Raw genomic sequence first — 24,101 nt, forward strand, 5'->3', positions numbered from 1 at the left:
TTGGCTCTTTATTTATTTATTTATTTTGCCCAGGAGTGTATGTCATGCACATCTTGCCAGTAAGCCTAAAGAAGGGCAATTTTGTAAATGAATACACATTTGAAAGCAATGTTATTTTCCAGTCAACAAACACACATTAGTTATAGTAATAGTAAACAAAAAAATATATATGTATGCATACTTTATATATTATAGCCTATATATTTAGCTTTAATGCAGCCCCAGTGCTTTCAGATTCACTTTAGGTTTAATAATATATATATTTTTCAGATTTTAATTATCTAAATAAAATATCTTTACTGATCATTATTTTTGATTATATCCATCACAAAAAGACTGCCGTTGCTACAGATATAATAGTGTCTCAGTCAGATTTGAAATCACTATTCCGTACCGAAGAGGCACGATAAAAACATTTAGCCGTTTCACATCGGACACATTTTACTGTCGCGCTAAACGCTAACCGGAAGCGTATGTTTTAAAAAGTCGTAGGTTTCGTGTTGGTTGTTTATGCGTTTATAAACTTTAATTCTTTCATTCACTAACGTTACTACATCTTCGGCCGCAAAAATGGGGAAACGACAGCATCAAAAAGATAAGATGTAAGTTGGAATGAAATATAACGCGACTAAAATATGACATGTTTGAACTCTACACCAACTATCGAGCATTATATATTATTATATTATCTAACGTTATATATGAATATATTTCAATGAAAGCAATATATATAAATGTATTATTTATTGCAATGATATCGTGTTATGTGTTATCAGAGGTTTATAATGTTTGTCTTAAAACTGTATACAAGCCCAGCTTTCATTATTGCGTCTAATTACTAGAATCTTATTTTGTAGTTATTTATGTTTTTGTGTTGTAATAATAAAAACATAGTATTTAGTTGTGAGATGTTGCCCATTTCTTTCACATGGTTTCATTTAATTCTTATTCTTCACTAAGTATAATAATATTATTCCTTATATCTGTCTGTTTCAGGTACATCACGTGTACAGAATACACTCAGTTTTATGGAGGGAAGAAATCAGGTACTTGCATTAGTCTAGATGTATTGCACTGTTTGTATTAAGAAAAAATCTGTGATTTGTGCTTATTCCAAATCAGTCATCATGTGTGTAAGTGCGGGGACCAAATGGTGTTCTACTTATAAGTACATGAAACTAAAATTATTATTAATTGGTGTGATGACTCCGATCTTCAACCAGATTGTTCCAATCCAGTCTGACTTCTGACCTATAATGCTGCCTGAATCATAATCATACACTGTTCATTCGTTGGCCAGAGGAGAACTGAGCCTGGTTTCCCCCAACGTTTTTTTCTCCATTCTGCCCTGATGGAGTTTTGGTTCCTTGCCACTGTCGCCTTTTTTCACCTTTGTTGCCATTGGCTTGGCTTGCTTAGTTGGAGACATTAACATTAAAGGGTTAGTTCACCCAAAAATGAAAATTCTGTCAGTAATTACTCACCCTCATGTTGTTCCAACTGCGTAAGACCTTCGTTCATCTTCGGAACATAAATTAAGATATTTTTGATGAAATCTGAGAGCTGGATCACTTGTCCATAGGCTGCTAGGTGACCGAAACTTGCTGGCCCAGAAAAGTTATTAAAGAGATCGTTAATATAGTCCAAGTGACTACAGTGGCTTAATCTTAAGTATATCAAGCGACGAGAATACTTTTTGTGCGCACAAACAAACAAAAATAACGACTTTATTCCACTATTCATTTCCTTCTCTCTTATTTTTGTTTGTTTTTGCGCACAAAAAGTATTTTCGTCGCTTGATATACTTAAGATTGAGCCACTGTGGTCACTTGGACTATATTAACGATCTCTTTAATAACTTTTCTGGGCCAGCAAGTTTCGGTCACCTAGCAGCCTATGGAGGAGTGAGCCAGCTCTCAGATTTCATCAAAAATATCTTAATTTATGTTCCGAAGATGAACAAAGGTCTTACGCAGTTGGAACAACATGAGGGTGAGTAATTACTGACAGAATTTTCATTTTTGGGTGAACTAACCCTTTAAATTTAATATTTAACAGTAATATTGATCTGCCTATGGCAAGCTGTTTTAGCTTAAATTGTACCCAGTATTACTCGTCGTAATTGCACTTTTACTAGTAAGAATTCAATTAGAGAGCTCTACAATTAAATTATTACTAGTAACAATTCCAATTAGACAGCTCTACAAATGAATTTTTACTAGTCATATGTCTCCATTGACTTCCATTCATTTTTAATTACGGAGCTCTACAATTGAGTTGTTACTAGTAAGAATTACAGTTACAGAGCTCTCTAATAATAATAATTGAATTGTAGAGCTCTCTAATTGAATTCTTACTAGTAAAAATGCAATTACGACGAGTAACGCTGGGTACAATTTAAGCTAAAACGGCTTGCCATATCTGCCTGCATTGACACCATTATATGAGAACTGAACTGAGCTGGACGATGTCATCACGATGTCATCATGTCATCACATGTCATTTTCTCCAGAGCGTCTATGTAAGGGGTCTTGAATCAGCCTGAAGGGGTTGTATTCGCTATAACAACTACCTCACTCTACATTATCCCGCTTATTACATGGCTACCCACCAAATAAATCAATAATTTGACAAAAATATTGATTTAAAAAGGAGTTTATTGATTTAAAAACGATTGTATTGCTTCCGCTAAAGAAAATAGTCCGTTCCGTCTCTATGGTTAGAATCCTGCGTCCATAGCAACGCTCTGTTTTTCATGGCAACGGTGTGTTGTACTTCACAGCGGTCTGTTATAAAGAAATAACACACCGCATTCTACATTAGAATTCAACCAAGCCATGTAATATATATATATATATATATATATATATAAATGAGCTAAATCAATAACTTTTTTACAACAAAAATGAAACATCACTGAACTTACTTAAGCTGGACTGTGACACTATTTTCTTCTGGAAACACACTTTGTTGCAGTATTTTCCTGTTATCTCTGTAAAACTGCTTTGAAACAATCTGTATTGATTAACACAATAGGTACACAATACAGTATTCAACAGTAAACACAAAGCAAGCATTGTTGGATACATACAATACGAGTTAAACAAATGAACAGTGTATTCAGAGATGAATATACTTTTTGTGGTTTAAATAGTTTTTACAGAGAGTATAGAGTAATGTCCTGTGGGGGAAAATATGCACATTTCAAATAATTAAACTTCAAGACACTTCAAGTCTTGAAAAATATCAGAGTTTTTTAAAATAGTTATTTCCAGGCCTGAATGAATAAACAGGTTTGGGTTCAGTAAGATTTTCTTTTTTGAAGAATAAATCTCAATAAAGATGCATGAAATTGATCAAAAGTAACAGTAAATAGTTTTGTTACAAAATATTTCTATTTCAAATAAATGCTGTTCTTTTGAAACTTTCTGTTCATCACAGAATCCTGGTTATTAAATGCATCATGGCTTCCACAAAAATATTATATATTATATAAAATAAAATAGTGTAATGCTGTTGGTTTTCTTGTCTCTCGCTGTGTTGTTTGATTGATTGCACCATGTATAGTCTTATTTTGTGCACTTATGATTTGATATTGCTGATGCTTCTCTGTCGAATCTCCCTGTGATCAGTAAAATAAACCTTTTTTTGTCTTGTTTATAGAAATCCCACGGTCCAATTTCAGACGTCTGCCCTTTGATCATTGCAGGTGAGTGTAGAAATGCATAACACTTCTTTCATGTTTGATAGAAAAGTCCTTTGTGTTTCCCTAATTTAGGTCTAGTACAATAGATCCTGCTTTCATAACCTGCTGATATGGGGTTCAAATAATGCTGTCATTGCTTTTATTTGAGGTAAAGCTGCTGTCATTTTTTCCTGAAAAAAAAAAAAACCCTGTTAAAGTCGGCATGAAACGGAAGTTGTGATAGTCTTTTCTTTCCAATTGTGACACATATTCGAGTGTAACGTCTTGTCGAATAAGAAAATATGAAGGGCGGGGCTTGATTTTTATCAGCCAGAAATTGATTGATTGGATGGTTGTTGGTTTGCTATTGGTGGATCTCATTTGAGTGACATTTTGTCCCGCTCTTGCGCCAGTAAAGATCATCAGAGAAGAGAAGGGCACATTAATAAATAAAAAAAATAAAAAAATTTGCACAGATATATAATTTATAATAAATACTGAAATATTCCATAAAAATAAGAAATGTCAAAATGATCAATTTAAAATACTTTTCTCCTGTTCTAGTTTAATATGCAGAGACAACGATTAGAGAGTAGGTTGATTTTCTTAAAATTGTGCTTCCAAAACATTGTTCTGTTTGTTGGAGCGGCCTGATGTGTGAACTCACAGCTCATAAAAACCTTTTGAGTTTGGGACAGGGCTTCTCATTTGTTCAGTGGAAGATTGAGACTGTTCATGAAACTTGTTTGGAAACCATCAGTATCTGTTTGGGGGCTCAGAAATGACACACAGCAGCTTTAGTATCATGCTATATGTATGAGTTTATGAGTCTTTTAATTTTTGTCTTTTATCCCTCACATAGTTTGTCTCTTCAGCCCTTTGAGTATCCCATGTGCACAGTGGATGGGGTGATTTTTGACCTAATGTGAGTATATCACTCTCGTCAATAGCAAAATGATTGAGTCATTTGTAAATCATTAATTTACTTGCATGTATTAATTATATACTTATTTATAGTACCTTATATTTATCACTACATAGACTACCGTTATAAAGTTTGGGGTGAGAAATTGAGAGCCTACTTTTATTTAGCAAGGATGCATTATATTAAACTGATCAAAAGTGACAGTAAAGACATTTACATTATGACAAATTCTGTTTTTATTTTTTACCTTTCTATTTATTAAAGAATCCTGAAAAAAGTTATCCAGTCAACCAAATCAGCATATTATAATGATGACACTGAAGTCTGAAAATTCAGCTTTGCTCTCACAGGAATAAATAATAGGAAGGAAAATATAACGTATATATAAAACAGTTATTTTATATAAAGACTCAAACTTTTGAACAGTATTATGCATATAATCTTAAGTGGTGTGATGAGACCAGAAAATGATTAACGTTTGTTTTTTCTTTAGGAGCATTGTGCCTTGGATTAAGAAGTTTGGTACCAACCCCATAACTGGAGAGGTATTTCAGTTATTCCAACTCATTTATTGTTTATTTGATGCTGACCAATAGACTTTTCAAAATCTTTGGAGGTGAAATGGTGGTTTCAAGTCCTGCTGGGAAGTTTGTATTTACAAGATGGGAAGTTGTGGTCACACTTTATTTTAAGGTGTCATTGTTACAGTGTAATTACCGTATATACCCGACTATAAGACGACCCTGAATATAAGACGACCCCCCCATTTTCCAGACTTATTTTTGGGACAAAAGGAGATTTTTGTGGAAAAAAATCTGGATTTAACAGAAAATAATTGTATTTGAAAATTGCAGTGATAATTCATTCTCTCTCTTCCAGCGCGTGTGCGCACGCACCTCTCTGTCTCTGTCTCTCTCTCTCTCTCTCTCTCTCTCTCTCTCTCTCGCTCTGTGTCTCGCGCGCACCTCTCTCTCTCTCTCGCTCGCTCTGCATCTCGCGCGCGCACCTCTCTCTCTCTCTCTCTCTCTCTCTCTCTCTCTCTCTCGCTCTGCATCTCGCGCGCGCATCTCTCTCTCTCGCTCGCTCTGCGTCTCGCATGGCAGAGGGGAGCAGCGTTTTAATTCAGTTAAACACAGATATTATGTTGCTTCTCTAATTTTACATGCAAGTATAGCCGAAATCATTTGTCTTAATGGGTCGCGTTTCAGTCACTATTTCATATTAATTCCGTTGTTCCTTCTCCCTTTCCCCCCGCGATTTTGTCTATATCGCGAATATAAGACGACCCCCCATTTTTCAGCCTATTTTTAGGACAAAAAACCTCGTCTTATATTCGGGTATATACGGTATATATTTAAGTACTGAGTAATATTAAGAAACTACATGTACTTACTATAGGGTTAGGGTAGGATTAGGATTTGGTTGAGGGTTGGTTGCATGTAATTATGCATAATTTATTGTTATTACTATGGCAAGTACATGTAACATATGTAACAAGGACACTGTAAAATAAAGTGTTACCGAAGTTGTTTACGACGTCAGGTGCATTCATATCATTTTCGCCGGAATAAGATGGCGGTGTGCCTTTTCTTAACTAAATGCACAAAAATAAGCAAGGTTTTTAACTGTATACTTCTAGAAAATGAAAAACAAAGACTGTGCATCACTGTCTCTCCGCTCCACCTATAGCTGGTGTGTGGCTGCCGTCGCATCATCCAAGTGTGCACACCGGTGTGGTTGAGGAGAGATTCCCAGATATGATTGTAAAGCACTTTGGGTGTACAGTAATTCATAGGAAATGCGCTATATAAACTTCATTCATTCTTTCATTCATTGTGGTGGCGTTCCTGTGTGCGGACATTTGATAATGAGCTTTTGGTGCGTTCAACTCATGTCGGAATGATCATATTTAAGAGTTGAACGCACCAAAAGCTCATTATCAAATGTCCTGCATGGATTAAACCACTAGAGGGCGTCAGACTCCATTTGAGGAGAAGCTAAGCGCTTCAGGAAAGACAAAGACTGATGACACCAAGTAAGCTGCAACATCATTAACTCCAGATGATGCTATCAGTGCACTTGCACCTTCATCCTAGAGAATCCAGAGCTACAAACCAGAATCTCTGCGTGTTGTAAAGAGCACTGCGGGTAATTCGAGAAACAGAAACATATTTAGTTGTGTTTCTCGTATTTAGGTAATAAACTTGTAGTTTGTGTATGATACAGATGTTAATAATACCTAAAACCATGCAACTTGAGTAGAGATCTGTAAGTAATTTTTATGCGATCCTTCTTATGATTTTCAACTTGCAGATAACTGCAAGGGCTAAAAACCCCATAGACTTACTGTACGTTGAGTTACATACCTGAGCTTTATCTGTGGGCTAGAATATGTTAGAGACTTGTGGCTGTGCTCTTTTAACTTGGGCCAGGAACTAGTGTTGTTATGTTTAACTTAAATAGAAACTATTAAAAATTGTTTGCTGTAATTTAAATAAAGCTGAAATAAAAATGAAATATAAATATTAGGTGAAAAACTTTACCAAAAATAAAACTGAATTAAAAATACATTAATAATACATTTAAACTAAAGCTTGAAAAACTAATACAATGACAAAAAGCACGTATCAAAATTACCAAAATGAAAATACAAAATGAAAACTAATTCAAAAAACCTTAAGAAAACTATACATTAAAACAAAAAATAAAAAAGCACATAACAAAATTACTAAAATGAAAATATAAAAATAATCGCTAATTTAAACATAAGAATACTTTAATAGGATATAAATAATATATTTATAAAAAAAACACTGCCAGTAACCACCTAGCAACAACCCAGAATACCTTAGCAACCACTCTAAAAACCATTCAACACACAATTTGTTACATTGGTAAGAAATTGCCAATAAAATGTAACAATAATCATAATTTCATTGCATATTTGCCAAAAGGTAGGTATTTTTTGCTTTGAGAGTTTAATTTTATATTTTGGAGAATAGTCAAGCTTCAGAAATTCACTTATGTGTCGCTTGGAGGGAAAATACTCTATTACTGTACCCATCTAGACATTATTATTGGGACTTTATGAAGATATTTCACAGGCCTGCTGATGGTGGCTAACAGCGTTCAGTGTGCCAGGAGTGGATGTGTGTGTAAATTGCTGTGTAATCAGTTCACTGGACACACATCGCTGCACTCTTAATTTATGGAATAGGAGTTATAGGGTCTCTGCATGTGTGTGCTGCATGCATAATCAGTTTGCTCTAGCATCAGCCAAAGTTGTGTGAATGTTTACTGAGAGTGTTTTTTTTGGGTGTGATGCAGATGTCCTGTATTTACTTCAAAATTAATTTTCAGTGTCCATTGAAGCACATGGCTGTCATCTGTAATTCATCTTTACAGCTATGCATCTGAGTGAATGCATGTCTGGACATGCCTTTGTGATTGTGTGTGTGTGTGTGTGTGTTTCTGTTCCTACACACAGTTTGACTTTGTTATCTGAAGAATTCATGATTGATTTGTCTCGCTAGATGGAGAGGAGGAGAGCGAGTGCTGTGAGTTGATGAGAGGTGACTGTGAAAATGGATTCTATGTGTGTGTGTGTGTGTGTGTTAGAGTGACTTCTACAGAGATCTTCTGGACATGCCAGGACTTGTTCTGCGGTGTAAGCATCATGCTCTCATGTGTTCTGCATTACAATTGTGTGTTTAAATGGGTAGTAGTGAGGCATGTAATCAGAGATGTGTTATGTTGTATCGGTCCTACATTATTGCATTTTTGAAATGTCTGTGTGTTTGTTAGGCAAGGCAAGTTTATTTATATAGCACATTTCAGACACAATGCTAATTCAAAGTGCTTTACATAAAATGCATTAAAAAAAAATCATAAAATAATCACTAAAGATGTAAAATCCATTTAGCCAATCTGATTTCAAGTAGTTCTTGGCATTTTTGTGTCCGACGTATCCATCACAAACAGTCTGTAGTCTGAGGCGGAGACTCGCAGTGTGTATCACACACCAGCTACTGGGTTTACCAGGGAGGGAGAAATAATCCTGAGGGATTTTGACCCGTCTCAGTCTGATTCACTGTGTCACTGGATCACGGTGTGGTCAGTTTATATGTATCCCGCAGGCAGAACAATCCTCGGTCACAAAGTTTAAACCCCTAGCGACACCAAATAGACTCAACTACGAATGGGTTACATGAATGATAAGCTATATTAGCATTGAAAAATGACACAACCATTCAAAAGTTTGGGGTCAGTTAGATTTTTTTAATATTCTCACCAATGCTGCATTCATTTAATCAAAAATACAGTAAAAACTGTGAAATATAATTAGAATTTAAAATAACGGTTTAATACATTAAAATATGTATTCCTGTAATGGCAAATCTGAATTTTCAGCATCATTACTTAGTCTTCAGTCACATGATTCTTCAGAAATCATTCTAATATGCTCATTTGCTGCTCAAGAAATATCAATGTTGACAACAGTTGTGCTGCTTAATATTTTTGTGATCATTTATTTTCAGGATTCTTTGATGAAAAGAAAGTTCCAAACAACAGCATTTACTAAAGAAACTGAAATCTTGTGTAACACATTAAATGTCATTACTGTCAGTTTTGATCAATTTAATGTGTCTTTGCTGAATAAAAGCTGAAACTAAAAATCTAACTGACCCCAAACTTTTGAATGGTGTTGTACGTCACCTTTAAATATCGTTTTACAGTTTTTCTGTATGCTACAAAAAAACTGGCCAACACTAAACAGCACTTTAGCTAATTAACTGAAGTCTTTCTTTGCTGTAATCCCACATGAATTTACTTTTTTCTTCATTGCGTGATGGTGTTTAAAATTGCGAGTGGTATTCAGTTAGTGCCTTGATTTATCATCGCCCAAACACGTTCTATATGAATCAGCTAATTCTTGCTGAATAATTAAACACAATTAGACATTTCCAGGGTGTGATTACATTATAATTGAAAAGGTAGGTGTGTCTGAGAGCCAAAGTCTGACAGATATAGTCACAAACTTCCTAACACATATTCTCTCTCTCTCTCTCTCTCTCTCTAGAAGCTTGAGGCTAAATCCCTCATCAAGCTTAACTTCAGCAAAAACAGTGAAGGTAAATATGTTTGTGTGTGTGTGTGCGCTCTTTATCCTCTTACCTGATTTGCGTCAACAACAATATGTGCTAATGACGAGATAATGGATTGAAGTCCTCTACAGTGCATATTCTGTCTTTCTCTCCTGTACTTTAGGGAAGTACCACTGTCCTGTGCTCTACACAGTGTTCACAAACAACTCCCACATTGTTACCAACAAAGTCACAGGGAATGTTTTCTCTAATGAGGTAAAACACCCTACATCCGAAATTTTTTTAATTCTTTTTGCATGCAAATTTAAGGGACCATAGTCTACACGTCTAACTTGTAATATTTTTCAAGGTTTCTTGAACCCAAAACAGTCATAATTTAGTTTTACCCAAAAATGATTATATAAATATTTCTAAATGTATAGTGTTTAATTAAATAAAAAAAATAATACATTCATATGTTAAAATTTGATTACCCATTTTTGCTGTTCAGTTTCCATGCATGGTGGAAAATGTAGGTATATACTAAAAGTCAAGGAAAATACGGTTGTTCATGCTCTCTTTAATATCATGCTGATGTTAATAATTTCTAATCAATGCATTAACTGTCTTTAAACTGTATAAATGTGTACATGAATAGTGAAAATCCTATAAATGTGCGTTTTGTTTAGGCAGTAGAGCAGCTCAACATCAAGACAAAGAGTTATAAAGACCTGCTGACGGATGAACCCTTCACCCGCCAGGATCTCATCACACTTCAGGTGACGGACACAGAGAGTGTGTGTTTATGACTGTTAAGTGACGATTAAGCAGTGTCACACGAGTGCTGTTATGTGTGCATGGCTGTGATTTAATACAGCTTTTCTAGACACAAGTTAGTATCAAGCAACTCGCGTTTCGGACAACAATCGCCCAGTTCAATTTTAGTTTGTACGTGGCTGTCTGTGTATCAAAACCCTGTGTTTTCCGTGTGATTTCATCAAATGTCAGGTTGAAGCCGGTTCACATGCACTACAGTGTTTAACAGCTATCGAGAGAGAGACAGTCAGGCTGATCCTGATGACTGACAGACACTCAGGAATCATTTGCATGCAACAATTATAAATATCTACTCAGCTATAGTGTTTGTTCACATCCCTAATGGCCTTTTTTTTTATATGTTCAGTTTTCATTTTAAGTTGTTTGTTTTTAGAAATGTTTTGTATCTGTAATTCTATATAGCTTTAATTAATTTGTATTTTATTTCAGCTTTTTTAATTACCTAAAACTTAACACTGGTCCTAAAGTTTGTGAAAAACAAACAAGCAAAAAAAAACACTAAAGCACATAGTGGATGTTTTGGGGCAAATCATTTTACCGGGATATAAAGGTTAGTGCTCACTGTTCCAAAATAGTCACATGTTAACGTTTAAATGAATCTTTTAAACTCCTGTCATATGACTAATGACACTATAAAGCTTGTAAACCTGGTAACTTTTGCAAGGATTCCAGGAACTGACAGAATAATTCACCCACAGGAATCATAAGTGTAGCATCTCACCACTAAAGGATATTTGGACAGCTTTAAAGCTGAAATAACACACATTTTTGTAAGGACAAATTAATAGAAACCCTTTAACAAAAATATGAGCTGCACATTTCTGCTTTGTAACCTTCTGGAATGTATTGCCCCATTGACTTCCATTGTAAGTGCATTACTGCTAACACATCCCTCAGATTGTGAGATGTGGCGACTGTCTAAAGTTGTTTTAAGCTTTGCTGTAAATCCATTTGAGTGTAAGAACTTATGTAACCTGTGTCAGATTTCTATCAACAAATCTATACATGGCACTGGCATGTTAGGATCTGTGTAGTAGGTCATGTACACTACCATTCGATAGTTTGAGGTCAGTAAGATTTATTTATTTTTTTTTTTTTGGAAAGAAAATTAATACTTTTATTCAGCAGGAATGCATTAAAATGATCAAAAGTGACAGTAAAGACATTTGTAATGTTACAAAAGATTTCTATTTCAAATAAATGCTGTTCCTTTTATTCATTGAAGAATCCTAAAAAAAGAGCATGGTTTCCACAAAAATATTAAGCATATCAAATATTAAGTTTTCAACATTGATAATAATAAGAAATGTTTCTTGAGCATTAAATCAGTATATTTGAATGATTTCTGAAGGATCATGTGACACTGAAGACTGGAGTAATGATGCTGAAAATTCAGCTTTGATCACATGAATAAATTACATTTAAAATATATCATATAAAAAATATATGTGATAATATTTTATATTACTGTTTTTATGTTGTTTTTGATCAAATAAGTGCAGTCTTGGTAAGCATAAGAGGCTGTTTTTCTAAAACACAATTTTTACTGACCCCAAATCTTTGAACAGAGTTATGTTCAGACTTCGCATTGAGTTTTATGTTTGCATTTCCTGTGCATTTTTATGCAATAATGTGGAAATAAAGAATCTGTTAAAATGACTGATTGACAGCCCTTATATAAGTAAAGTAGTCTATGGTATGTCTGTCTTCAGATAGCCAGGGAAACGTGGGTGTGTGTGAAAGAAACTGTGAGCTGAATCAGTGTTTTCTGTGTGTGTGCTTGTGAGCCACAGTGTCCAGTATTCATAGAAAGTCCTTGCATGGTTTATTTAGGGTGTTCAGAGAAATAGAAAGGGACTTTAAGTTATTTTTGGGTGAGATTTATTTTAGATTGATATGGTTCAGAGTGGTAACTTTGGACGTGTCTATCCCTGGAGCTCGAGGAAGGGCAGGTCAGGGAGGTGTCGGGCGGCGTAGTTTAAGGGTTAAAGAGTTTTTGAGACGGACACGGGTTATTTTGGGTGCCCCGTGGGATGGGGAAGCTGGGGGAGTTTTAAAAGGATATGGGGGGAAAGTATTTGAAAAGATAGAGATGGTCGGGAGTGGGAGTTTAGCTGAAATAGCAGGACTGAAATGGGCTGAGGTATAGTTTCACTGTCTGACCTATTTGGATCAGATGCAACGGTGGGTCAAGCAAAGAGCAGAGGAGAGAGAGAGTGAGAGATGAGAAGGTCCTGAACTCTCTTTTGTTTGTGTGTTTGTGTGTGTGTGTTGCAGCAGACAAGCCTCCAAACTGTCCAGTCAGCAACATTTACTCTAAACTGATAAAACACTGCCAAAACAAATTCATTAGAGAGTGTTTACTTGTCTTTCTATTTAGGGAAAAATATGATTTGAGTTGTTTTATAACAATTGTGTGTGTATAATGATCTGTGCATAGTTTGTCAGCAAATCTGAAGTTGTCATATAACATCTCATCTTGTCACTTTATTTCCCAGGATCCTACAAATCTGGATAAATTCAATGTCTCTAACTTCTTCCATGTGAAAAACAATATGAAAGTCCTTGACCCTGGTGAGTTCAGTGTTTTGAATGGAGTACAAAATGTTCAGGTCGTTTTGGCAATGATTTGACTGTTCTGAGGATAGCATACTATTCATCCTCATAGTATGCAGTGTATAGTGTTTGGTGTGCAAATCCTGCATTGCAGTGTTGTTATTGTTAACCAACACCAAAACTATTACAAATGATTTTTGTTTATTGAAATAAAATAAAAATTAGTAAAATTATTAGTTTTTCATCTAATATTTGTATACTAAATATTATGAAAGTGCTCAAATTACTAAAAATACTGAAATAAAATAAATGAAAGCTAAATAGAAATAAGACTAATAAAAATGACAGAATTACACAACAAAACTTAAAACCCTAATTAAAATGACAAAAAGAAGCTAATTCAAAACATTAATTAATACAATAATAGTAAAAAACACTAAAATAACACTGATATGCAGTTTACAACAGCACACTTTTCTGGCGACTGCATTCCACAATTACACAGATTGCAAATTAATAATTGAAGAAAAAAAACCTCACTGACAGTTAGTTAGACTTAACCCGTGAGAGTTGAATAATTTAGCTCCAGGCTCAGGTGTGCTATTTTCACATTACATTTAGTTATGTTGGCATATTATTTGCATTAGCCCAGCCGTGATGATTTAAGGAAATTAATAGGTTAACGAGGTAGAACTTGGTGCAATTCGTTATGGATTCACATTGCACAATGAATTCACTAAAGGAGTGTATCTGTCAAATTATGTGAATTCATTTGAATCCCTGAACATGACATACTTTAAAAGGCCATGAAGATACCCATCATGACAGGAATGCAAGATAATGTGTGTGTATGTCATCACAGACTGTAATCGCTGACCGGCGGTCTTAGATTAGCCGGAGAGATCCATATTTCTGACAGCACTGCAACACTGTCTGCGCTGCTGTTATAGCGGATCTCATGATGTGGCTGGTTTACTCTGTGTAGCTTACACTTTTCAATCTCAAAAACCCCTGAAAATCAGTTTTTATTGTAGGGTCCTTCTTTGAAATAATACACAGTGTAATTCATTGTATTTTTTTTTAAATAATCAGAACCACAGTTCATACGTATATATATATATATACACTCACCTAAAGGATCATTAGGAACACCTGTTCAATTTCTCATTAATGCAATTATCTAATCAACCAATCACATGGCAGTTGCTTCAATGCATTTAGGAGTGTGGTCCTGGTCAAGACAATCTCCTGAACTCCAAACTGAATGTTGATGTTTTCTTGGCACACTTTAGGCCCCTTAGTGCCAATTGGGCATCGTTTAAATGCCACGGCCTACCTGAGCATTGTTTCTGACCATGTCCATCCCTTTATGACCACCATGTACCCATCCTCTGATGGCTACTTCCAGCAGGATAATGCACCATGTCACAAAGCTCGAATCATTTCAAATTGGTTTCTTGAACATGACAATGAGTTCACTGTACTAAAATGGCCCCCACAGTCACCAGATCTCAACACAATAGAGCATCTTTGGGATGTGGTGGAACGGGAGCTTCGTGCCCTGGATGTGCATCCCACAAATCTCTATCAACTGCAAGATGCTATCCTATCAATATGGGCCAACATTTCTAAAGAATGCTTTCAGCACCTTGTTGAATCAATGCCACGTAGAATTAAGGCAGTTCTGAAGGCGAAAGGGGGTCAAACACAGTATTAGTATAGTGTTCCTAATAATCCTTTTGGCGAGTGTGTGTATGTATATATTATATTATATTATATTATATTATATTATATTATATTATATTATATTATATTATATTATATTATATTATATTATATTAATTATATTAATTATATTATATTATGTATATAATACATTATATTAAGTCAAGTCACCTTTATTTATATAGTACTTTTTACAATACGGATTGTTTCAAAGCAGCTTTACAGTGATAATAGAAAATTAATGCAACAGAGATTGTTTTGGCTGTACAGCAGCTCTAGAAGAAAGTCATTGTCCAGCTTAAGCAAGTTTTTAATTGATTAATTCATTTAAATTAGTAAATTTTTAGTTAACTGATTTGCATATGTACATTTCTGAAATGCATAATTTAGACAGTTACCTCTGATAATAGATCACTCTAAATTGTAATTGTGGACACATGCATTTTCTGTAAAGCTGCTTTGAAACGATGTGTATTGTGAAATAAATGTGAATTGAATTGAATTTGAACTTGAAATTGAACTTGGGGCCAACTGAAAACAGAAAACTTTAAATGCATTCTGGCTGATCATTTACACGACAACAGCGTTTTGGTGGCCTGAGAACACAAACTTAGGTCTCAAAGTACAAGTTTTTGAAAACCGGTTTTGAAAGCGATACCGTTATCTCTTCAAAAACGTGAATCTGTGAAAACAGTGATAACATGCTTGTGTATTACGTGTTTAGTCTATAGGCATGCATTATTACCCAGCTCTTTATAATTACAAGCTTAAAGAGTTTGATGCATTTGTAATTGCTTGATGCATTTTATGCAGTTCAAAGTCTCTTGTACTCACCACAGCGTTTATTTGGTTACAAATAACTTTACAATTAAATTTACCAAAAGTATTACAATTTAAAATAATTGTCTTCTGTTTGAATGTATTATATATAATAAATTATTTTAATAAATTATTATATATAATAAATTATTATTTTGATGACAAAGCTGAATTTTCAGCATCATTACTGATTCTTCAGAAATCATTCTATTATGCTGGTTTGATAAATAGAAAGTTCAAAAGAACAGCATTTATTTAAAATGGAAATATTTTGTGTCCTTGCTGAATAAAATACTAAATTTTTCACACAAAAAAAAAGTTTAAAAAACTTTTGAACCGTATTATGTGCACACAAAGGCTTCAGATAAAAGGTAATACCATACCAAGTGTTTTTGTGAATCTGATAACTTGTGGAGATGTCACTTTTATGAGCCCCTGTCCATTTGTCGTTCCCCTACAGATGAAGAGAAAGCCAAACTGGAACCAGGATACCATCTGAAAACCACAAACCTGGAGACGCGAGAAACCCTGGCGGAGCTCTATAGGGACTATAAAGGAGATCAGCTGTTGGCCTCCACTATGAAAGAGCCAGAAACCAAAAAAACAGACAAGTTCAATGCGGTGAGTGTTTTAAGAGATTGCCTTTCTAGCTATAGTCGATGGCAGATTCTTCGCTCTTCTCTTTGTCTTCATCATTTTGTTTCTTTTTTTCTATTTGTCGTCATTTTGAAGCAGCAAAAATTTCCAACATTGATAATAAGAAATGTTTCTTGAGAATCAAATCTGCATATTAGAAGGATTTCAGAAGGATCATGTGACGTGAGTTAATAATGCTGAAAATTCCAATTACAGGAATAAATTACATTACAATATATTCAAACAGAAATCATTTAAAATTTTAATCATATTTCACAGTATTACTGTTTTTATTATATTTCTCATCAATTAAATGCAGCCTTTGTGAGCATTAGAGATTTCTTTCAAAAAACATAAAAAATCTTACCAAACCCTTACTTTTAGTGCAATAATTGTAATTGGTAATAATGGGTTCTAACGAGATCTCCTGCGAGGTGTTTGAGGTCAGATAAAGCAGTTCAGTGCAGCGCTGTTTGGGTCACAGTGACGTTTCTTGACGTCTCTGTCTGTCTGTGTGTGTGTGTACGTGCATGTAAAAGTGTCTGTGCATTACGAGGTGATTTGCCTCTCAGACTCTACCACCATCACACAGCAACTGGAGCAGAAGAAAACGCCTCGCAGGATCCTCAACCGACCACACACACTCAGAGCAAGAATCTCATGAAGTTCCTCTGAATGTCATGTCAATTCTTTCTAAAATTATCACACCAATTACTCACTACTTGCGTAATGACCCCACCGCACCAATACCTGGTATATAAATCATGAGTTTTTTTCTTTCATACTTGCTCTGCGGTGGTTCTGAGTGTGTTTGTGGCCGTGTCTCAAGCCTTCTTTTAGTCCAGGTTGGAGTGTGTCTGCCCAGTGCTTTCAGCTATATAAGCTTTTCTTGCTCAGCCCATTCACAGAGTGTAATTGGCTCAACTTTTGGCATGAATGCCAGTCTATTTCAGCCCTAGCTGTGCTGGATTGGTATTGTGACGCTGAAATAGACTGGCATTCAAGCCCACTCTCCTACTGATTTAGCTTTGCTATTTCTACACCATACTAGGGCAACTATAATATCCCAAATAACTGTTTTCAACAAAATGTGATAGATTTCAAATTTAAACAAAAATGCATTACTCTTTGAGCACCATTTATGCTACAGAAATTAATAATATTATAATGTGAGAATATAATGTGACTTGTTGTAAAGAGCTGAGTGTAAAGTGATCTGACTTTTATATTTAAACTACACAAGTCAGTAAGAAATCACCTAGCAACCACCCGGAACACCTTAGCAACTGTATAGCAATATGCTAATAGCAATAGCATTGAGGAGGTAATTTTTTATTCAGGAAATGTAAAAATCTAGTTAGTTAGTTTATTTGTATAGCACATTTAAAAACAACTCGAGTTGACCAAAGTGTTTTCCATTAAAACAATATTCCAATAGTATAAATAACAAAAATACAAAAACCAAACCAAAAAATACAATTAAAAAACAAGACAGTAAAACAAGGTGCTATCAATTGCTAGCTCAACCATATCCCTGGGCAAGTAAGTGTGCCCTCAGATGTGATTAAAAAATGTTTTATATTAATTATATTTATGAATATAACCTATTAAATTTTTTTTTAAACTAAATATTATTATTCCATAAGGATACATTCAATTGATAAAAAAAGAGAGTAAAGGCTTGTAAATAACTGCTGTTGTTCTCAAATGTCTCTAAAAAATATATCAATAAACAACCGTTTTAAACATTGATAATAATAGGACATTTTTCTGAAAGATCGTGACACTGAAGACTATGATGCTGAAAATTCAGCTTTGCTATCACAGAAATATAAATTACATTTTAAAATATATTAAAATAGGAAACCGTTATTTTAAATAGTAAAGTTTAATAATATTTCTGTTTCTTACTGTATTTTTGGTCAAATAAATGCAGACTTGGAGGGCATAAGAGATTTCTTTCAAATAATGTTACTGACCCCAAACTTTTGAGTGGTAGCTTAGTTTATCACTTTAAATTCATTCTATTGAATACCGAAAATGTAAATTTGTAGAGAAAAGCCTATTTTTAACTATTATTTTAAGAGTGGCGAGTCAGTTGGGAACAAACACACCTGAATCGCCCACAGGAATCAATGAACATATCCTCCTGTCTGTCTGTCTTCAGAATGAATTGGTGATAAAACACTATTATTAAGTGTGATTAGGAGGTGTAAGAGGGATGTCATGCATATGAAGATCATTTAGTCGTTTCGGATGGAGGTGTTAGGGCTTGTTTTGTCTTATCTAGATTGTCTTATCTGTAAACCATGTCTGTCTCTCTTCTTTCAGGCTCACTATTCCACTGGAAGAGTGTCTGCCTCCTTCACATCTACAGCTATGGCTCCAGCCACCACTCATGAAGCAGGTAATGGAGATTAAACATGTTTTCCCTGCTTGCTCAAACCAAACAAATCTGATAGGAACAGACACATGGCTCATGGTTGATTCTAATCAGTAGATGGCCAAGTCACAAGCTTCCCTTTAGTCTTCTCATGGTTCCTTCTCTGTTACTGTCCTATTTGAGCCGATTGCTGATTCTGATTGACTCCATTAAGCTATGTTGCTGGTAATGGTAATGCCCACAGTCACTTTGGGTAGAAGAGTCTTCTAAATGTGCAAATGTAAATGTCATCATGACTGGTGATGCACACAACAAATTGCATAATTTCCCTTTTTGTTTATGCTGGGAAGTTGCTGCATGCATTTCATAACATTGCATCATTGCAAAAACCTGAAACTCCTGCCAAGTATTAGTTCTGGTTTGTTATTTATACTCATTTTCGAGTGAGTCTGGCTTCAGTATACCTCAGGAAACCATCTGGCAGCTGTCAAATCGGTCCTGCAAACCTGTTCGTTCTCTTTCAGATTAGTTTAAGGCTATTATGATACAGAAATGTTGTCAATACTGTCTGCAGCAGAGTCATTCATAAATGTAAAGAATGAAAATATTTGTCTTTGTGTTTTCAGACGCTATTGCAGACGATGCCGTTCGCTACCAATACGTTAAGAAGAAAGGCTATGTGCGCCTACACACAAACAAAGGAGACCTGAATGTGGAGTTACACTGTGATAAGGTAACCCAATGCATGAAAAGTTTAAATCCACCCCATGCACAACCAAGGTTTAATAGTGTTCGACCATTTCACAGAACTGTGCAAGATCTCTTTTCAGACATGTTATATTTCTGTAAACATTGTTTTGCTTGTCCGTCCTCATTTGTGTTCATCATTCGAATAAGATTTTCCTGGCTGTGTTTGACACCTTGTTTGCTGTCACACTTAATCAGACCAAGGCCAGGGCTGACTAATTACAGAGTGAAGGAATGAGAAAAGAATTACACAGTGTGTGATGCCCAAACAACTCCGCTTGTTAACAGTGGTCCACTTTTGGACACTTTAGTCGCACTTAAAAATGTCTGAATTTCAATGCTTTAGATACAAAATACCAAAGCAAGCAGCATCTGCAAACAACTAACTTGACATTTCTGTGCTACTTTTTTCCCCAATTATTTTTAACCAGTTGGTCTCAAGGTTACACAGGTGTCCTAGCAGATTAACCCCATGTAGTTTATCATTTCAAAAATAAACATGCTAACATGTTTCACCAAGTTTGGTAGTAAATATTTACTCCCGTTCAAAAGTTTGGGATCAATACGATTTTATAAAAATGTAAAAAAAGGAATGCTTTTGTTCAAATTTAAATTGATCAAAAGAGACAAAGACATGTATAAAAATTCTAATCCAAATAAATGATGTTCTTTTGAATTTTCTATTTAAAAAATCATGAAAAAAAAACAGAACTAAATTACCATTTAAAATATATTGGAAAAAAATTAGTATAATTATTTTAAATTAGATTAATATTTTAAAGCATTACCATTTTATTGTATTTCTGATGAAGTAAATTCAGACTCGGTTAGCACAAGAGACTTTAACATTGAAAAATTTTAAAACCTTAGGAACCCCTTACTTGAAAAATGTATAATTTATTTTACATTTTGAAACCTAACAAACTTTATGAACTGATTTGGTTGAAAAATGTGCTTGTTTTTTTTTGATATTTTGTATGGATTGTATTTTGTAAATACACATTTTTGACTGGCTTAAAGGTGCAGAATTTTGTCAAAATCTTTCTATTAGTCTGCAGGAAATTTGCTATAGACCTTATGCGACAGAGAAACAAGCGCGCAGCCATCTTTAGAATATTGTCTTTGAACTTCCGTTTTTGCTGTCGCTCTGTTTTATCTCCATGGCATCGCTGTCGAGGAGTAATTAGCTGGTAAAGTGGATTTACTTATTGTAAAGTTCACAAAAGTTATCATGAGGATTGTAATGTTTAGAGCAGATGTCTTAACAAATGTCAGTAGACCGGTAAGATTTTAAAACGAGCTGTTCATTCATAAATCCGCAAGATCACTGTGAAAATACAGACCGGAAGACAAAAGACAACGAGCGCAGCGCTGAAAAGGGGCGGGGCTACATAAGGTCTATATATAGGCCTGGTTTCACAGACAGGGCTTAGATTAAGTCAGGATTAGGCCTTAGTTCAATTAACATTTAAGTAGCTTTTATAAACATACCTTAGAAGAAACATTACTGGTGTGAATATTGAGACAAAACAATGGCAGTGACATATTTTAAGATATATCAGTGCAAGTTGCTTTCAGTTAAAATGGCTCAAACATGCATTTTAGTCTGGGACTAGCTTAAGCCTTGTCTGTGAAACCAGGGGAAAACAATTAAACTCCAATTTAGACTAACTGCAGACACTTTTAAAAGAATACAGACTGGTCCCGATATTTATAGATTGAGCAGGGGTGTCTACAGGCCGTCTTGTCTTTACATAATATATAATTCATCCATTCAGAGTGTCACACTGCATTTGCTGACCTATATAGGTTGACTCACTCTATTTTTCTATTTCTCATTTTTATGTTGTCTTGTTTTCCTTGCTCTGTTTTTGCTGTCTGATTCTATTCTTTATTCTTTGTGTCCGTTTCTAATGTGTTTTCTCTCCACTCATTTCTTTTTCTTGATGTGCTCTGTATCCCACTGAGTTTGTAAAATCATCCCTGCCATAAAACACTTCCTCTGAAAAATTGTGTTGGTTGTGGCCTTGTGCTGGCAGATAGTTCTCTCTCCTCAGCGTCCCTGTTCTTATTTATGTGAGAGCGTGTGCCAGGCTCTCACTCCCGGGTCAAAGCCGCTCATGAATCACTTTATATCTATCATTTAGTGTTTTCACTTTAATACGGTACAGAGAAACTGGCGAGCTTGGTCTTTACTGACTTTAATTACATAAGAATCTGTACATTTAAATCACTTCACATTTTTTTGCATTTTAGCACTTTTATATCACTTTACTTGAACGCTTTGGCTCAGTCTTGCACAAAAGCAGCAGATTCATTAAAGGGATAGTTCACGCAAAAATGAAAATTCTGTCAAGTTGTTCCAAACCTGTATTAATTTCTTTCTTCTGCTGAACACAAAAGATTTTGAAGAATGTCGATAAGCAAACAGTTGATGGACCCCATTGACTTCTATAGTATTTTTTTTTCCATACTATGGAAGCCCATCAACTGTTTGGTTACCCATATTCTTCTAAATATCTTCTTTTGTGTTCAGCAGAAGAAACTCATAACAGTTTGGAACCACCTGAGGGCGAGTAAATGATGACACAATTTTCATTTCTGGGTGAACCATCTCTTTAAGCCTTCACAAGGCCACATGATAAAAGACCTAATTTGGTTTGAAAATTCCTTGAATTTTAGATTTACATTTAACTAAAGTTTAGGGAAAAGGGAACACATTGTAAGACCTGAAGTCTTTGTCCTATTCCAGCTTAACCCTTGTATGGTGTTCGGGTCTGTTGGACCCGTTTTCATTTTTTATCAAAAGAAAAATGATACAATTAATTATTTTTTCAAACTGAGACTCATTGGCCTTGGCTCATTTTCTGTGAGGAATATATATCAGAACACATTTTCAATGAAAACACACTGTACACCCCCCCTACACATTTATATTACACACAGGATGTTCGGGTCCACTGGACCCGGGGCTAATAAAAGTGTGGAAATTGTAGGTCCTGTGTACCTTTACTCTGTCCTCCTCCTGTCAGGGCCTGCTGTTAGTGTGTGTGTGTTTTTGTATATGGTTTATGAGGACACAAATGTGTATAATGACATGGGTATTACAACATAAACATGGTTTATGACAACATCTGTGTCCTCATACTAAAACATACTAAATGGTGTTTTTTGAAATTCAAAAAATGGCAAAAGTTTTCTGTGATTGGTAGGTTTAGGGGTAGGGTTAGTGTAGGGGGATAGATTATACAGTTTGTACATTAGAAAAACCATTATGCCTATGGAGAGTGACCGTACACCACATATCCAAGTGAGTGTGTGTGCATGTGTGTGTGTGTGGGTGGGGGGGGGGTGTGTGTTTTGTGTGTGTCTGTGTGTGTGTCTGTGTGTGTGTGCATGTGTGTGCATGAGTGTGTGTGTGCGTGTGAGTGAGATTGTGTGTAAGTGTGCAAGAGTGAGTTTTGTGCTTCTACTCCTGCCATTCCCACATGAGGTTGCAATTCTTAAATGTGATCTAACAAAGGTAAAGAGAAAATATTAACCATATATGCTGTTTATATTGCTTATAATTGGGATGAAGTAAACATCTGTTGAGTATTTTAACATTACATTTTTGATTGTGTTGAATTAAAAAAACCAAAATGCAGCGGGTCCACCAGACCCACGAACTCTGGCTGAGTAACAAAAATATGAACACCACACAAGGGTTAATGTGCAGAATAAGACACACCCTTTAGAAGCGCGTGTGTGTCAGTGTGACTTGGGAACCAAGGTAAACACTGCCTAATGGACACAGAAACAGCATTTCATGGTCCTCGTAGTCCTAGTATTTTCATTGGTTGTGTGCTTGTCAAATCAGGATAAAGAGAAGAGGTCACATTGATAAGAAAATTACCCTGTTTTTTCTTCCTCTCCTCCCTCCCTCCCTCTTGCATTTGTGACGATTCTGTTTGTGGTGCAATGTTTACAAAGTAGTGGCCTTTTTTGACTGTAACACTGAATCTTATGAAAGGATATTAAGACAAATGTCAAGATCAAACGTAATGATGTTCACATTTCACTCCTAAACAAAACAGAATTCAAAACAGAATTGCTAAAAAGTATTACTGTTAGAAATACAATAATAACTTAATACAGTGACTTCCTAAAATGAAACAAACAATACCATATGTAGCCTATATACACATTAGTTTGTTTAATATTTATTTACTTATTTTGCGTTACTGTAATAGGAATGTTTATTTTTTAATTTTTGGTAATGAGCATTTTTTGAGGTAAATGTCAATGCAGACAATCTTAATGGTCTAAAGTAGACTTTATTTATGTAATCAAAATATGATTTCTTATTTTCATTTTCATTTGCCTATATGCAAATGCCCTCTTGTCAAGGATGTACATTTTACAGCATTTATTTTTCTTTTAGTGGCATTTAGACTGGAATGTGGTTGTGGCCAGTTATGTAACAATGTCAGGTCTAGATGGAGCAGATGATTGAGATCAAGCTTGACAACTTTATTTTTGTAGCTGTTTTGTGTGTCTGTGTGCTTTTCATGCATGAGTGTGAGACACTGAAATCTTGACTGTTTTTAAGTCCTGAGATGCTTGACTATGGAAGCTTGTTTTTTCTGCCACATAATAAAACATAAAAAAATAATTTTAACTTTTTTTTCTCGCAATTTACTTTTTCTCAGAATTGCATGATAT

General features: G+C 35.0%; 1 protein-coding gene across 1 annotated transcript in view; it reads left to right on the forward strand.

Annotated features, from left to right (window-relative positions):
• The first annotated feature begins 436 nt into the window (after positions 1-436).
• The window catches only part of ppil2 (peptidylprolyl isomerase (cyclophilin)-like 2), a 36,341-nt gene continuing 12,676 nt past the window's right edge, over positions 437-24,101 (forward strand). Inside the window, exons 1-12 of the mRNA XM_084114462.1 lie at positions 437-602; positions 997-1,046; positions 3,664-3,709; positions 4,548-4,610; positions 5,104-5,155; positions 9,691-9,742; positions 9,879-9,970; positions 10,384-10,473; positions 13,030-13,105; positions 16,092-16,252; positions 18,599-18,674; positions 19,277-19,383. Of these exons, the coding sequence (XP_083970588.1) occupies positions 571-602; positions 997-1,046; positions 3,664-3,709; positions 4,548-4,610; positions 5,104-5,155; positions 9,691-9,742; positions 9,879-9,970; positions 10,384-10,473; positions 13,030-13,105; positions 16,092-16,252; positions 18,599-18,674; positions 19,277-19,383 (897 nt within the window). The 5' untranslated portion in view covers positions 437-570. The remainder of the gene's footprint in view (positions 603-996; positions 1,047-3,663; positions 3,710-4,547; positions 4,611-5,103; positions 5,156-9,690; positions 9,743-9,878; positions 9,971-10,383; positions 10,474-13,029; positions 13,106-16,091; positions 16,253-18,598; positions 18,675-19,276; positions 19,384-24,101) is intronic.

Source organism: Abramis brama (assembly GCF_963993115.1).
Source record: "Abramis brama genome assembly, chromosome: 5".
Lineage (NCBI taxonomy): Eukaryota > Metazoa > Chordata > Actinopteri > Cypriniformes > Leuciscidae > Abramis > Abramis brama.